Source organism: Hyperoodon ampullatus (assembly GCF_949752795.1).
Source record: "Hyperoodon ampullatus genome assembly, chromosome: 20".
Taxonomy (NCBI): Eukaryota; Metazoa; Chordata; class Mammalia; order Artiodactyla; family Ziphiidae; genus Hyperoodon; species Hyperoodon ampullatus.
Window position 1 is genome coordinate 20,000,978 of NC_136933.1, and position 16,803 is coordinate 20,017,780.

The window sequence follows — 16,803 nt, forward strand, 5'->3', positions numbered from 1 at the left end:
TGCTTAGCTTGTGTTAGGTTGAAAAAAATGAAGTATAGAACATTAAAATTAACCACACTAATGTATAGAAAAGCAATTTTTTTGTGAATAAAAAAATTCAATTGTTATTCACAACTTCTTTTGGAATGCTACTTATTTTGAATTACTCAAGTGAAAGATGAATGTGCTCCCATTTTTAAATAAAGGAAACACTACTAGTAAACTCCCTCTGAGCCTTCATTCATAATCCCATTCTCCTTCACAGATGCTACTTTGCATATGTTTTTTATATATATATGTATATATATATAGTAAATACAGTTCTTTTTTAGCTGCAACATAGTTTTCTGTAGTATCAGTGGACCTTAGTTTAGTTAATCTAACATCCTATTGATGTTTACTTTTGTTGTTTCCAATTTTTCACTATTTAGAAACAACACTCCAATGAACATTCTTTCACAAGCTTTGTGGTGTATTTGTGTTTTTCAAGAGCAGATGTGAAGAAGTGGAGTTGCTTTGCCAGAGTTCATGCACATTTTAATTTTAATGGACACTGCTTAATTGCTCTCCAGAATGACTATATTAATTGATATCTAAGCAGTGGTGGATGAATCCATTTCCTTATACCTTTGATTACATTTTATTTTATTGAGATACCATATAGCTTTTTTAACCATTACTGGAATTGGCTTTTGGCTTTTTCTAAGGTTTTCCTATTGTAAGAAGGGGTGTTGAAGGGAAGAAGGAGCATAAACACATGTATACAGACAAACACATACAGGTTTATATACACATGTATATATTTTTGCTTATATATTCAAAGTATAACTGTAGACAGATACATAAACTGATATCACTGGTTACCTGTGGAGAATGGAATTGGGGAAAGGGATGGAAAGGAGATTTTTCTAAACATCTTTTTTACTTTTTGAACTTTGATCGTATGACAGTAGTACCATTTGAAAAAATTAAGACAGCTTCTAAAGCAAATAATAATATAGGTTGTGCTATCTTGAATATCATTGTACTTGTTAATTACTTTCTCATTTTTTCTTTATGACTCCTCTCCTCAGATGTATTGCCCAGAGTGGGAATAATAGATCAGAAATGATGAATAACTTGGTGGCTTATAGATGAATCAGCTTAATTTCAGGCTTATGTTGAATGCAGCTCTTTTGCTTTAGTGAGTGTTCTAAGACCTGAAATAACATGTATGAAAAATGAGAAAACTGCAACACAGAGGGATTAAGGGTCCTCATTCTGAGAGCTCTTAAAAAAAAATGTTCCAAACTCCCCAAGTTTTTATATGTTTAAGATGGATACATTTTACTTATTTTATTAAGGGTAGTCTTCTTTTGCTTGTGCCCTTACTTGTATCCTTTCCCAAGAGACTCAGGAGAAGGTTTAAACAGTTATATAGTTATCATGATTGTATAAAACTATTATTACTCTTCTTGATAGATTAGCTTAGACAATTTATATGGCCCTTATATGGTTCCTTAGTCTGTGATGCAGCCTGTGTTGAAACAATAATTCTTTAGTCAGTTACTTTTAGCTTCGGAGTTTATATCATTTCAGTTGTTCAGACACTCTCATGTGACAATCTGAAACTTTATGTAGTTTTTTTTTTCATACTTTGGTTTTTCCACTTTTTTATTGTGGGAAAATGCCTCATGATCCAGCTTCTCTGTTTTTGAGTCCCAACTCAGTTTCTTTTTAATCTTACCATTTTAGTAATAAATCAGATTAGCTTTTAGATTGATGAGAAGACCAGAATAACACCATGTCTATAAGCTTAAAATCGATTAGACAGTTTTACAATCAAAGTTAGCTTTAACTCTCTATTTCCAAAGGTTAAAGTTTCAGTTGATTTCTGCAGAGAAAGCATGAGTAATATAAAGTATACAATATTAAATTTTTTTTTTTTTTTTTTTTTTTTTTTTTGCGGTACGCGGGCCTCTCACTGTTGTGGCTTCTCCCATTGCGGAGCACAGGCTCCGGATGCGCAGGCTCAGTGGCCATGGCTCACGGGCCTAGCTGCTCAGCGGCATGTGGGATCTTCCCGGACCGAGGCACGAACCCGTGTCCCCTGCATCGGCAGGCGGACTCTGAACCACTGCACCACCAGGGAAGCCCAATATTAAATGTTTTTAAGAAAATGTCATAGGTTACCTCCAATCCTCCATTTTTTTAAATAAGATTTAAAAAAAATAAATTTATATATTTTTGGCTACGTCAGGTCTTTGTTGCTGCATGTGGGCTTTTTCTAGTTGTGGTGAGCGGGGGCTACTCTTCATTGCAGTGCGTGGGCTTCTCATTGTGGTGGCTTCTCTTGTTGCAGAGCACGGACTTCAGGTGCACGGGCTTCAGTAGTTGTGGCATGCGGGCTCAGTAGTTGTGGCTCACGGGCTCTAGAGCGCAGGCTCAGTAGTTGTGGTGCATAGGCTTAGTTGCTCCGCGGCGTGTGGGATCTTCCCGGACCAGGGATTGAACCCGTGTCCCCTGCATTGGCAGGCGGATTCTTAACCAATGTGCCGCCAGCCCAGTCCTCCATTTTAATAAGCACATTGATTTCAACAGAAGATACGTATCTACTGTTAGGAAGATATGAACTTTTGTTGTTTTTCCAGTAGTTACAGATTTGAGGTGGTACATTCTCATTCGTTTTTGTATTGTGAGCCATTGGTACTTGTTTGGCAAACTAAAGACCAAAGTGAGGAAATGGAAAGCTTTTTAAGTGAACAAGTGATAATAGACATTGGTTGTTAAATTGTTAATGTAAAAGTCACATCTGAAGAAAAAGTGTCTAATATCAAGAGTTCCCAGCTCCAATGATATATTTTGTATCTTTTTCATATTCTCTAGAAAGCTCTTCTTTGATTTTAGAATCTGGCCAAGGAAAGAAAAGGCAAACTAGTGCTTGCCATTGCTGGCTAATTGGCAACTCAAATTATTAATGTACTGTTTTTAGTTTTAGTACTTTATTTCCTGCCATTGGTAGAGGGTGAATTTCATTGCTCAAAATCATATGCTTTCCCTACTGCTTTAAATTTTATGTTAATTTTACAACCTAGCTGTATTTACTAAGGTATGAATTGGATAATGTCTTTAGATATCAAGATTGTTTTAATATAATGATGCTGTTTTAGGATGATGATACAGCAGATCAGGGAGTTATCTCTGCCAGTACCTCAAATTTGGATGATTTCTACCCAGCAGAAGAAGACACCAAACAAAATGCAAATAACACTAGAGGAAATACCAATAAAACACAGAAAGATGCTGGAGTAAATGAAAAGGCAAGGTATGTTAAGCTTCTGGCTTTCAGGTCATAAAAGTTTAGTGCCTGTTAGAGAGAAGGTACTCTGCTAGGTACTGTATTACATCGTGCTTAATGCTATCATCAGATTTACTGGAGTCCACAAATATAATGTCAATTTAATTATAGAGAGAAATTTTATGAGGCTAAACTACAGCAGCAACAGAGAGAGCTCAAACAATTGCAGGAAGAAAGAAAGAAACTGATTGAGATTCAAGAGAAAATTCAAGCATTGCAAAAGGCATGTCCTGACCTACAGGTAATTAGGAAATTTCTTTCTTTCTGTTTGTCTGAAGAAAGATATTTAAAATCTTAGTGTCAACTGAAAGTACTCTTTGTCTTTTTTTAGTGCTAATTTGATAGATTTATATCTTAATTTTATGATTAATGAAATGGATGGACAAATGAAATGTGTTAAGGATGTACATTTATACTGTGAAAGGTAGCACATAGGAATTGACTCTAATTATTCCCATTCTTTCACTTGTTGGGCTGGCTGGCTGTAGATTCAGAACATGAGTGTTTATAACTATGTATTATATTAAAATATTCTGGCTTGAACTTGGAGTTAAGGGACTAGCATTTCCTTTTTTTTTTTTTTTTTTTAATTTATTTATTTGGGGCTGTGTTGGGTCTTCATTTCTGTGCAAGGGCTTTCTCTAGTTGTGGCAAGCGGGGGCCACTCTTCATCGCAGTGCACGGGCCTCTCACTATCATGACCTCTCTTGTCGCGGAGCACAGGCTCCAGACGCGCAGGCTCAGTAGTTGTGGCTCATGGGCTTAGTTGCTCCGCGGCATGTGGGATCCTCCCAGACCAGGGCTCGAACCCGTGTCCCCTGCATTGGCAGGCAGATTCTCAACCACTGCGCCACCAGGGAAGCCCTAGCATTTCCATTTTTTACTGGCCTAAAATTACATAATAAAGCTGTTAAGCCATCATGAGTTTTTTAGGGAAATTAAAATATTATTTTTGTAGTTTGAATATTAAATGTATATATGCTTATTAAATAGTACCCTATGCATGGGTTTTTGAGTTGAACAGAGAATGTGCAGTCTTTGACCACGTCAGGTAATTAGGAGGAAGGTTAATATGGGAAGGGAATATCAATTCTTTTTTGAGATTTTTCCTACACTTTATTGGTTAGCTTTATTCTTCAGTCAGGTTTTGTTTTCAAAGAAAGGGAAACATATCAAGTGATATTTCTCATATAACTTTATTTTCTAGACGCTTACCTTTTCTACTTTATCTAATCCTTTTTTTCTCGTTCCCAATCTAAATAATGTGCAGAGGAATATATGTCGGAGTTGGGTTGAGTATGTGAAATTTTCCACAGTAACATTTTATCCCTCATGTCTCTGTTGTTTCGGAGGGTTGGTTACTACTGTTCCACTTTAGCCTGTGTTTTCATCTTTGTTTGCTTATGTCAGATTTTCTTTAGATCATGATGGCAATTGAAGTCTGGTGGTAATAAATTAAATATGATACTAGAGCCCTAGAGAAGCAGTGAAATAATTGCTTTTATGAAATTAACATATAATTGCTTTAATTCCTCATAATAGTTTTAATTCTTTTTTAGCTGTCAGCCACTAGTGTGGGTCATTGTCCCACAAAAAAATATATGCCAGCTGTTACTTCAACCCCAACTGTTAATGAAAATGAAGCCAGTACAAGCAAATCTGCTTTTGAACATGATGATTCTTCAGTAGTAGATAATGAGGTATTGTATGTTGTACCTTGTTGCCGGGTCTTAAGGAAGAAAACAATATCTGTGAAACATGTTTTTAAATGTAGCCTATTATGTGTCTTTTAGTTGTGGGAAGAAATAATTTTTTCCTAAAAGTAATTAAGTTGGTATATTTTCAAAATAGCCTTGCCCTTTATTAGCAAATATTTGGCAGAATTATATGTAAGGGTTAGTTATAGTAAATAGTAATCATTTCAGTTAGAAAAACCTGTCCTTTGGCATTTTATTTATATGGGATTTATAGAAAACATTGTAACTTTCTTTTCTTTTAATAGTTGATAAAGTATACTTGGGTGCTACCTGTTTTCATAAAGAATTACTGATTGCCTAATTTTTTCTTATTACTAAAATATCATTTTGACCTTCTTGGGTGTCTCAGTGTAAAAAGGATAGAGTGAGAATAGAAATATTTGTTGGTATTGACAATAGTATTAGGCTGTTTTTCTTTAAGGCTAAAACAAGTCCAGATATTTACACCAACTTGACTTAATTTTTAAAATAACAGTTGTGGTCAGAAATGCGAAGACACGAAATGTTAAGGGAAGAGCTGCGACAGAGAAGAAAGCAGCTTGAAGCTTTGATGGCTGAACATCAGAGGAGGCAAGGTCTGGCTGAAACTACATCTCCAGTGGCTGTTTCACTGAGAAGTGATGGGTCTGAGAACCTGTGTACACCTCAACAGAGTAGAACAGAAAAGTAAGAGATCTGCTTAAACCTTTTTTTAAAGTATCACCTACTTACGGCCTGTAGGATAGGCAGCCTCATTTCCCCTCTGCATCATAGCACAAATCTGCTGTTGCAGTGAGACTTGTGTTTTAAGCATCACCTTTGTGACTCAGTTTGACTAAATCCAGCTACTTTCTGTCCTAACTTCTCACAGCATCACCTTTCTCTCTTTTTAAAAAATTTCTAAGACACTTGCTCAAACGGTGATACAGATTTTCTTGAGTATATAAGCCTTATTTTCTTAGTTAAGTTTCAAGTTTATAAAAAGAAAATGCTTGATACTTTGTAGTGCTTTTCTGTCAGGCCAGAAATAAGTGCTTTTTTTTTTTAACTTAAATTGAGTATCTGCTATTTGTAAATTTCCTAAGAATTTGAGAACATTTTATTGTATAAAACATTCAGTTTTTAGGATTTATGTTTGAAATTTCCATATTTAGAATATTTCTAAAAGAATTGGTTATCTATAAGATCAGTTAATTATCTTTATAGTAGTATTCAGATCTAAAATTTTGAAATCCAAATTCGTTATGACCTAATCTTTTGGTATCAGATGGCATTTCTGCAACGTTGCACTAAACCTTACTCTCTTTCGTACTCATAAAAGAACTATTCGTGTTCTTGGAGTGCCAATATGAATTTTATTGATCAAACTATATCTTCAATATTTTATTGTGTTCTGTGTACCACACATCTATACTTTAAAAAAGTTCTCTATATTGTTCTGTTAAACATCTCGGTTTGAGAACCATGGGTCTAGAATTGTGCTTTCCAGCACGGCAGCCACTAAATGTAGGTGGCTATTTAAAGTTAAATAAAATTAAAAATTCATTTTCTCTGTCACACCAGCCACATTTTAGGTGCTCATTAGTCATGTGTACTTAATGGCTACTCTATTGGACAGCACAGATATGGATTATTACTACTATTGCAGAAAGTTCTACTGGATAACTCTGATCTAGAAAACTGTGACTCAAGGAAAAGTTGAAAGTTGAGAGGGGTTTAGTTTAGGAATAAGTTCCAGGGGATATGACTACTAGTTTAATTTATATGAAGAATTGTTTTCGGGAAGGTAGCGTAAACAGATTATAACAGCAGTTGGAGAGTACCACCCATCTCAGAGATACTATGACTAAATGAAATTTTATATACACACACATATGCATATACATATATATATACATACACTTTTTTTGGTGCAGTGATATATATATATATATATATATTTTTTTTCTTTTTTTGGTACAGTGTCTGGTCCATAATAGGCGGTAAAGTATTTAGCTCATCTCCAGAATGATCTCATGTGTTTTGTCTCTTAATCTCTAGAACAATGGCAACTTGGGGAGGTTCTACCCAGTGTGCACTAGATGAAGAAGGAGATGAAGATGGTTACCTTTCTGAAGCAGTTGTTCGGACAGATGAAGACGAGGAGGAGGAGGAGCAAGACGCCGGCTCCCATGATAGCTTTTCCGTGTGTCCTCCTAGCAGCGCAAATCATAACTCCTATAATGTAAAGGAAACTAAAAATAGGTTAGTTTCACTGTTTTAATTTTTTGCTTGATTTGAAGAGTCTCAGGTCTTTCTGACTCCAAGCAGTTCTTCAGTTCTCTGAACCAACTGTGTGTGTCCTACAATGTAATTTAATTCCACCACTAACTACTTGGAGTCAGGGCAGAGCCCACAGGTTAAGAGGCTCAGTCCCACAAGAGTGCCTCACTTTATTTTTTATTTTTTATTTTTTTGCGGTACACGGGCCTCTCACCGCTGTGGCCTCTCCCATTGCAGAGCACAGGCTCCAGACGCGCAGGCTCAGCGGCCATGGCTCACGGGCCTAGCCGCTCCGCGGCATGTGGGAGCCTCCCAGACCGCGGCACGAACCCGTGTCCCCTGCGTCGGCAGGCGGACTCTCAACCACTGCGCCACCAGGGAAGCCCAAGTGCCTCACTTTAGGTGCCGCTTTAAAGTCTCAAGTCTTCAGGGCACCCACACTTCTGTCTGACTTGGCTACATATTTGGCGGTTCCCACAGCCCCTCTTCAGGTTCCATAATTTGCTAAAACAACTCATAGAACTCTAGAAAATACTTCTGTTTACTGACTTCTTATGAAAGATACTACTCAAGAACAACTAAGTGAAAGAGATGGGATGGGTTGGGGAGGGGCACAGAGCTTTTATACCCTCTCTGGGCACACCAGCCTCCTAGCACTTCACTGTGTTCATGACCCAGAAGCTGTCCTAACCACCTTGTTGAGGAGTTGTTACGGAGGTTTCTTTACATAGGCAGAATTGACTAAATCACAGGCCATTGACGATGAAGCTCAATCTCCCTCCGTGAAAGTTGGGGGATGGGGCTAAAAGTTCCAACCCCCAACACCTGGTTGGTTTTTCGGGTGACCAGCCCTCATCATGAAGCTAACTAGGGCCTGACAAGAAGGAGCTCATTATGAATAACAAAAGACAGTCATCACTCAGGAGATGGCCAAGAGTTTTAGGAGCTCTGTGCTGGGAACCTGGGACAAAGACTAAATATGATATTTATTGTATCACAAGAGTACTGTCGTCGAGATAGATTCCAGCTAGATAAGATCAAGATTGATAAGCTTTGATCTTCACTCTTGTTTTGGGGAATTAAGCAAAAATAAAAATCATAGATAGTGAAAAAGATCTAACAACAAAAATATTTACTACGTTTTTATTTATAACTGAAAAATGTTTCATGTATAAAAGATGGTTAAGTAATTCCACTTGATGGAATGTTATGTGGCTAAGCTTAAAGCATGAAGAGTGGAAAAATGCTTGTGGTGTAATAACTATAACTATTTTCATTTTTTTTTAATGGCAGACTTTCCCTATTTTTAATATTTATTTATTTGGTTGCACTGGGTCTTAATTGCGGCAGGTAGACTCCTTAGTTGCAGCTCGCCAGCTCCTTAGTTGCGGCACACGGGCCCCTTAGTTGTGGCATGCGAACTCTTAGTTGCCACATGCATGTGGGATCTAGTTCCCTGACCAGGGATCGAACCAGGCCCCCTGCATTGGGAGCGTGGAGTCTTAACCACTGTGCCACCAGGGAAGTCCCATAACTGTTTTCATTTTGAAGAATACAGAATTATATAGACACTTCTCGGTAAAACATAAATGAAAAAAGATTCGAAAGGAATGAAAAATGATATTGTACAAGACTAGAAATCCAGAATTTTTCTCATTCTATTTTCCATACATTTTAAGTCCTGTGAAGAGAATACAGGTGTATGGACCAGGGTATCATGATTTATTGCCAGATTTTAAAAAACAAATAATTACATAAGATGACCTAATGCTTTAAATCTTGTGTTAGGTGGAAGAACAATCGCCCTTTTTCAGCAGATGGAAATTATCGTCCTTTAGCCAGGACAAGACAACAGAATATCAGCATGCAGCGTCAGGAAAACCTTCGCTGGGTGTCAGAACTCTCTTATGTAGAAGAGAAAGAACAGTGGCAAGAACAAATCAATCAGCTAAAGAAACAACTTGATTTCAGTGTCAGTATTTGTCAGACTTTGATGCAAGACCAGCAGGTAAAGTAGAATTTTTTTATCTTGTTTTTGAAGCAGTACACGCTTTTCTCATGTCATCGGCAACTATTCTGAAAATTTTCTTTCCACAGACTCTGTCTTGTCTGCTACAAACTCTTCTCACGGGCCCTTACAGTGTTATGCCCAGCAATGTTGCATCTCCTCAAGTACACCTTATAATGCACCAGTTGAACCAGTGCTATACCCAGCTAACATGGCAACAGAATAATGTACAAAGGTAATCTGTTTCTTAGAAGTAGTGAGAGGGTATAGTAAGTGCTAAAACTGAGCAAGAGTTTTACAGTTACCTTCTGGGAGAAAAGGGCATGAACCAAATATCATTTTTGAATATTCTGACACCTGAGAATTTTATAAGCAGAGATATTGCTCAATGCTCCTTTTTAATACCGTGGACCTGACTTTAAAAAAAAATTTTATAGTACTCAACTTTACACTTATCTTAGGTAGGTTGTATAGTGTGTAAATTATACCTCAGTAAAGCTGTAAACAGCAATATAAACAATGAGTTTGTTGTAATTATGCCTACTATCTGTTAGAAGTGCTAATAAGCACAGTTCTTGCTGCAAAGGCTAAGTTACTGAACTAAGCATGCAGGACAAGCAGATATTTGTTGTAGTAAACATCAGAGCAGTCAGTTTGTTCCACATACTGTTGAATCATGTCTTACATATATTCTTTCTGGATGTACTTTACATAGATGGTAATATAACTGATCTTTAAATTACTGACTCTTTAAATTTTTACAGGTTGAAGCAAATGCTAAATGAACTTATGCGCCAACAGAATCATCCGGAAAAACCTGGAAGCAAGGAAAGAGTCAGTAGTGCATCACACCCTCCTTCTCCCAGTTTATTTTGTCCTTTCAGCTTTCCAGCACAGCCTGTAAATCTGTTCAACCTACCGGGGTTTACTAATTTTTCAACATTTGCACCAGGTAAGTGGCTGAAAACTTAAATGAAAATAAATAAATGCAGAGTGTTTAAGAATAACATTTGTCTATTGCATGGATTTTTATCAGTCCCTTTTGGAGTTGTAGGAAATGTTTGCAAAGAAAGTTATAAACTCTTTTCTACATTGATTCTTTATAGTGAACGCTTAAACTGAATGTGGTTGCTAATGAAATTAAGTAAATTATGAATGATTGCTTAGTCTTTTACCTTTGAATTACTCAACAACCATTTATCAAGGAGAAAGGGAATTAACGTGTCTACTGGTTGCTGTACATCAGGCACTGTGTAAAGTATTAGGAGAGGAGAGGTGAATAAGGCAACGCTCTTGTAGAGGAGCTCTGTGTCTTAGTAGGGAGATATACCACTAGAGTAAAGGTGTTTGGTTTAGGCTTATATTTACTTTTACTTAGTTTAGGCTTTTATTCAGACTTTTTCTGTACCTGTCATGTGCCAGGCACTATATAAATGACTGGGATTCAAAGATGTTAAGCCTGATGCTTTAAGGAATTTAGAGTCTAGTGAAGAAGCTAAGAATGTTAATAAATGCTTAGTGCTTTGCCATGGGTGCTGTAGCAGGGGTGCAGATGAGGTGCATGGCCTACTGTTCCTTGGGGCAAGAGATTATCAGCAAATCTTTTTTTCTAAAGAAAGTGATATTAAAGCTAAAGAATGAATACAATTTTTTTCCAGGGAGATTAGAAGGGAAAGGACTTTCTGATGAATGGAACCACTTAGAGTTACAAAGCAATGGAACAGTATATTACTTAGGGAATTTAGAGGTCATGAAGTGTGGCTGATGTTTAGGGCCATGACAGGGGAAGTAGTAGTTGATGTGGCTGGAGAGCACTGGAGGCCTTTGTGCTGCGCAAAGAAGCTTAGACTTTCCGCTGCTTACTAGAGGGGCCATTGGAGGATTTTGAGCAGAGGAATAGCATGAGATTTATGTTTTAAAAAGATTACACTAGCGATAGTGTTGATGGAGATTGGAGGGAAGGTGCTGAGGGTATAGATGGTGACTGGAAGGCTGTTGCAGTAACAGCAGGGAAGGAATGGCAGCTTGACCTAAGGCATCGGCGGTAGCGGTAAAGAAAAAGGAGTAATTTTAAAGACATTCTGGAGGTAGGATGATCAGCTACGTGAGGCGAGTCATGAAGGGAGAGGAGTTGAAGGTGTTTGCCAGAGAATACAGGAAGAGGAAAAGGGTTGGGAGGGCTTTGTGAACATGAATATGCACAGATACAGTGTATTTTCTTAACAGGATTATAAAAGCAACAGCGTTCAACAATTTAACAAGGTTTTTAGTTCTTAGGTGTGGATTAATATTGGCAGCAGACTTTTAAAAAAATCTATTTCTTTCTTTCTTTCTTTCTTTCTTCCTTCCTTCCTTCCTTCCTTCCTTCCTTCCTTCCTTCCTTCCTTTCTTTCTTTTTCTTTCTTTCTTTCTTTCTTTCTTTCTTTCTTGCCTGTATTGGGTCTTCGTTGCGGCTTGCAGGCTTTCTCTAGTTGCGGCGAGCGGGGGCTACTCTTTCTTGAGTGCGCAGGCTTCTCATTGTGGTGGCTTCTCTTGTGGCGGAGCACAGGCTCTAGGCGCGCAGGCTTCAGTAGTTTTGGCATGTGGGCTCAGTCGTTGTGGCTCACGGGCTCTAGAGCGCAGGCTCAGTAGTTGCAGCGCACGGGCTTAGTTGCTCTGCGGCATGTGGGATATTCTCAGACCAGGGCTCGAACCTGTGTCCCCTGCATTGGCAGGCGGATTCTTAACCACTGCGCCTCCAGGGAAGTCCCAGCAGACGTTTTTTGTGTAGGCATTTAAGTAACAAATAATGTAAGAAATGGCACGTGCAGTTCCTTTTTGTCATCATATGCCTTATACCCATGCCAGCCCTGTACGAAGACTTCATTCTTCACAGTGAATCTAGTTCAGTTTTGTGAAACCCTCCCTGATCCCCTTCTCCCACAAGTTGTAAGTAGCCATTTGTAAATACCTGTGATACAGCACTGTCTATTAAGTATGTGAATATATTTTATTTCCCACGTAGAGTGTAAAGGACCTAAGCTTTGGAGCCGTGCAGACCCGAGATCTAACCTGCTCTTTCATTTACTAGGCATTTGATCTCTAAACCTATTTTCTCAGTAGTAAAATGAATATAATACCTATTTCACAGTGTTGTTTTGAGCATTAAATGAAGTAACATGTAACGTGCCTACAGTGGAGTCTTGTACCCAGTAATACTCTGATAAATATCAAGCATTATTTTTGCTAACTTTTAGCTCTTAAGGGGTTGGGGATCAGTATTTATCTTTGAATCACCAATGCTGAAAACATAGCAGACTGAGTTGTAAAACTGATTGAATAAATGAGTGTTACTTTATTTTAATCACAAATTTTTCTTTTGGTGGATTTGAATGGCATATTTAATTAAAACTATTTTTAAATTTCATTTTAAGGCTAAAGGTGCTTCTTTATTGTTGTCTTACCCATTGTTTTTATTTATTAGGTATGAATTTCAGCCCTTTATTTCCTTGTAATTTTGGAGATTTTTCTCAAAATATTTCTACACCCACTGAACAGCAGCAACCATTAGCCCAGAATCCTTCAGGGAAAACAGAATACATGGCTTTTCCAAAACCTTTTGAAAGTAGTTCTTCTGTTGGAGCAGAAAAACAAAGGTACTTGATTGTAAACATAATCCATTATTTGCTTAAACATCACTTTGTGATTACATCTAATTATCTGTAATTTGAGAATGTAATTGGGGAGGATGTTTGTGATTGTCTGACTTGATAGTGTTGGGAATACGAAGTTTTGACATCTTACCAGATGTCACTCAGGCGTATACCTACTGCTAACCCTGGTACAAGAGCGGTTCAGAGTTTTGATCAGCGTGTCCTGTGAGGTTCATTTTGGAAGGATATGACCTAACCCATAGAGTGTCTTTGGCCTTGATTTGATATCTGTCTTTAAGGTTATACCAGTTCACTGTTAATTGATGTAGAAATAGAAACTAATATTAACTGCTGGAGGATAGTTGTTACAAAGTGATGGTTCCTTTGTTTGATTCGTAGCCCCTGATTAGAGTAAGTTCCTAAGGCCCATCCAAATGTAATATTGAGTACTATCAGGTTATAAAAACAACTTTTGCCAAGGAAGTTTTAGCGATACATAGTCAGGATTCCTTTTTCTCTCTGTTTCTTACATTTATTATTTTTTAATATGATAATCTTCCCAATTATAATTTTGACCCAAATAGTGTGTGAAAGGCTCATTGGATTGGCTCAGGTTAATCATTCTTTAAAGCATTTTTATGGTTTGATAAATAACATTTTTTTTTTTTTTTTTTTTTTTTTTTTTTTTTTTTTTTTTTGCTGTACGTGGGCCTCTCACTGTTGTGGCCTCTCCCATTGCGGAGCACAGGCTCCGGACGCGCAGGCTCAACGGCCATGGCTCACGGGCCCAACCGCTCCGCGGCATGTGGGATCCTCCCAGACCGGGGCACGAACCCGTGTCCCCTGCATCGGCAGGCGGACTCTCAACCACTGCGCCACCAGGGAAGCCCTAAATAACATTTTTAATGATTGTTTTAATCCAGAAAATGATTTTGATAGCCCGCTGGTAAAAAGATTATAGCCTTTTTATTGTTGTTATTTACTTCAGAAAAACTTTTTAAAAGGATGAAAAATCAGAGGTCGGTTGAGCCTAATACTTGTTCTGTCAGAAGTATCTCTATGATTTTGTTTTTCCTATCCCTTTATAAATATATAGGTCACATTACTTCTCCCTTTAGTTAGGTGTGTGGGCATGTCTCAGCCTCTTAATTTAGCATTTTGACAGTTTAATTGTTAAATCATGAACACTTTGGTTTTGTTTTTTACTTAATTAACCAAAAATTCTTAGAATTCAACTTCGTGTTAACCTCCAGGAATCCTGTGGTAGACCTCCCTGACCTTGCCTGACTCCTTTTCTTATCTGCACTAACCTTTTTTTCCTACTAAATCTTGTGTTACTCTGTGAAAGTATTCTATTGTCAGAGCCTAAACCAGTGTTTAGTGCTCAATTGACATTGAGAAATGGTGGTTGAATGAATCTCCATCACAAGCAATAAACATTTATTCAAAGCTTTAGTGAATGGTCTTCCTATTGGAAGGTCCCTACTTCATTATTATCTATAGTTTATATGTAATTGGTAGTAAAAAAAAAAAATAAAAAGATGCATCTGGGTATTATTATTTTAGATGTTAGACCTACTTCAGATTAGACCTCATCTCTTTCCAAAATTTCAGCTATTATAGGTTTCCTGAATTAAATGGCTGGAGATAACAAAGAGGTCAGATAAAACATTGTAGTTGTTAGCTCGGGTCAGAAAACTGTTCCTATAAAGGACTATGTAGTAAATATTGCAGGCCATAGTGTCTGTCATAACCATTTATCTCTGCCATTTTTGCACAGAAGCATTTATAAACAATATGTAAACAGATAAGTTGCTGTGTTCCAAGAACACTTGATTTATGGACAGTGAAATTTGAATTTTATGTAATTTTCATGTCTCATAAACTATATTTCTCCTTTTAATTTTTTTTTTTCAACGATTTAAGAATATAAAGATCATTCATAGCTCTCAGGCCATACAATAAAACAGGCAGCAAGCTGAATTTGGCATGTAAACTGTAGGTTTGCTAATCTTTGTCTTGAATTAATCCCTATAGATCAATATCTCCCAAATTATATTCTTAGGAACTCTGTTGTCCATGTCAGGTTCTGTAATAAAAAGTTTCAGACGTGTTCACTATGTTCCCTTCGAAGACATTTATAAAACACATTGGCATATTGAAAGTTCTGAGAAGTACTGCAGACCTGTTTAACTTTGTTTTGCGTATTTTTTCCCAGATTTAGGTAACCAGTGAATACCTATTAACATATTAAGGGATGCCAATGTTTAGCAGATAAAATTTGGAAAATGACACTAAGCTAACAGAGCTAAATAAGACTTAATGTGCAGAGAAATAAATTACTAGTTACATGGCCAATTGTTTTCACCAGATTCTGGTTATATTTGAACTGCTTTAGGTGACACAGATCCATGTATGTTTCCAGACTTTTTACTGGGGTTCTTTTTCAGTTGTTTCTTTAAGGTTTTTGTTTTTTCCTCGTGTGTCCCGTCCTCCCTTGATCTTACCCTCCCACTCTTTGCGTCATGAATGCTGGATCTTTGGTTTGGAAGTCTCAGTAGTGAAAATGGTTTAGTGAGAAAGGTCTAAGATTAAAGTTTAAAGTAATGTAGTACCTTAGCCTGTGTAATATTTTCGTTTTTAATGTGTATTTTGTGGGAATATTTTTATAGCCTGTTGACAGTTTTTATTTACCTGAATCTACTAGTAGACTATAAATTAAGTATATCTGGAGTTTTCAGTAGATATAGAAATATATCATTATAATATATAAAAACTTATTTTCATTGGTAAGGAATCAAAAACAGCCCGAAGAGGAGGTGGAGAACAGTAGGACACCATGGTTATATGACCAAGAAGGTGAAGTAGAAAAACCATTTCTCAAGCCTGGATGTGCAGTGTCTGTAGAGAAAACAACAAATAGTAATCGCAAAAGTCAATTAGATACCAGTAGGAGAAGACGCCAATTTGATGAAGAGTCGTTAGAAAGCTTTAGCAGTATGCCTGACCCAGTAGATCCAACAACAGTAACTAAAACATTCAAGTCAAGAAAAGCATCTGCACAGGCCAGCCTGGCATCTAAAGATAAAACTCCCAAATCAAAGAGTAAGAAGAGGCATTCTACTCAGCTGAAAAGCAGAGTTAAAAATATTGGTAAGTACTGAAATTTGTTGACTTGATCAGCATAAGTGATGGTACCCTTACTCTCACATGTTGGCGTGTATCATTTCGGTGTGGCTGATGAGGAGGCACTGTTGTAGACCCACCTGAACGAAGTCATTTTTAGTTACCTTTGAGAACTTTTTAAATAAAATTGATCAAATAGGGTTTAATGGTGTAGATATTTTAAAACATGGCATTTATTCTTTTTTGTGCTTCTTAAAACTTCTTACTATGTATGTGGTTCCTATGAGCTCGGAACTTTTACTGTTCTCTCATTTAACATTACGTGCAAGACCTTGTTGGTGACTTCTGGCTAGATCCGTGATGGATTCATTTAAAGAAATGCGGGCCTCTGACTACATTGCAGTCTTTGGCTATCATGTAGATGAAGTCACTTTTAGAACAAGTTTGCTCTTAGTCCTTCAGGAACTGAACCTTAGTGAATAGGAGAAAGCATGAATCCATATTTTATTGAATCTTGTCATTGAGTATAATATCAAAGTTCTCTTTATAGTGTTCACTGCATGCCACTTTTTAAAAAAATAGATTTTTTATGATTTTTGAAGAACTTAGTGAAGTCTAACACTGGTTAAAAATTGATTTACTACCTAAAATCTGGAATATTATAGTTAAAGGATGCTCCTTCCAGTTTGCAAGGGACAGTTTTTGGCTGTGGCCTTGAAAGGT

The 16,803-nt window shown here is 37.1% G+C and overlaps 1 protein-coding gene across 21 annotated transcripts in view; it reads left to right on the plus strand.

Moving 5' to 3' along the window:
- Positions 1–16,803, plus strand: part of PCM1 (pericentriolar material 1) — a gene marked incomplete at both ends in the record, with an annotated part of 76,451 nt that overhangs the window by 23,744 nt on the left and 35,904 nt on the right. For all 21 annotated transcript variants that reach the window (XM_079726710.1, XM_079726702.1, XM_079726700.1 and 18 more), the window contains 10 exons: positions 3,129–3,283; positions 3,428–3,557; positions 4,876–5,016; positions 5,549–5,739; positions 7,093–7,296; positions 9,103–9,322; positions 9,412–9,557; positions 10,087–10,274; positions 12,786–12,957; positions 15,749–16,107. In XM_079726710.1, the coding sequence (XP_079582836.1) occupies positions 3,129–3,283; positions 3,428–3,557; positions 4,876–5,016; positions 5,549–5,739; positions 7,093–7,296; positions 9,103–9,322; positions 9,412–9,557; positions 10,087–10,274; positions 12,786–12,957; positions 15,749–16,107 (1,906 nt within the window). The remainder of the gene's footprint in view (positions 1–3,128; positions 3,284–3,427; positions 3,558–4,875; positions 5,017–5,548; positions 5,740–7,092; positions 7,297–9,102; positions 9,323–9,411; positions 9,558–10,086; positions 10,275–12,785; positions 12,958–15,748; positions 16,108–16,803) is intronic.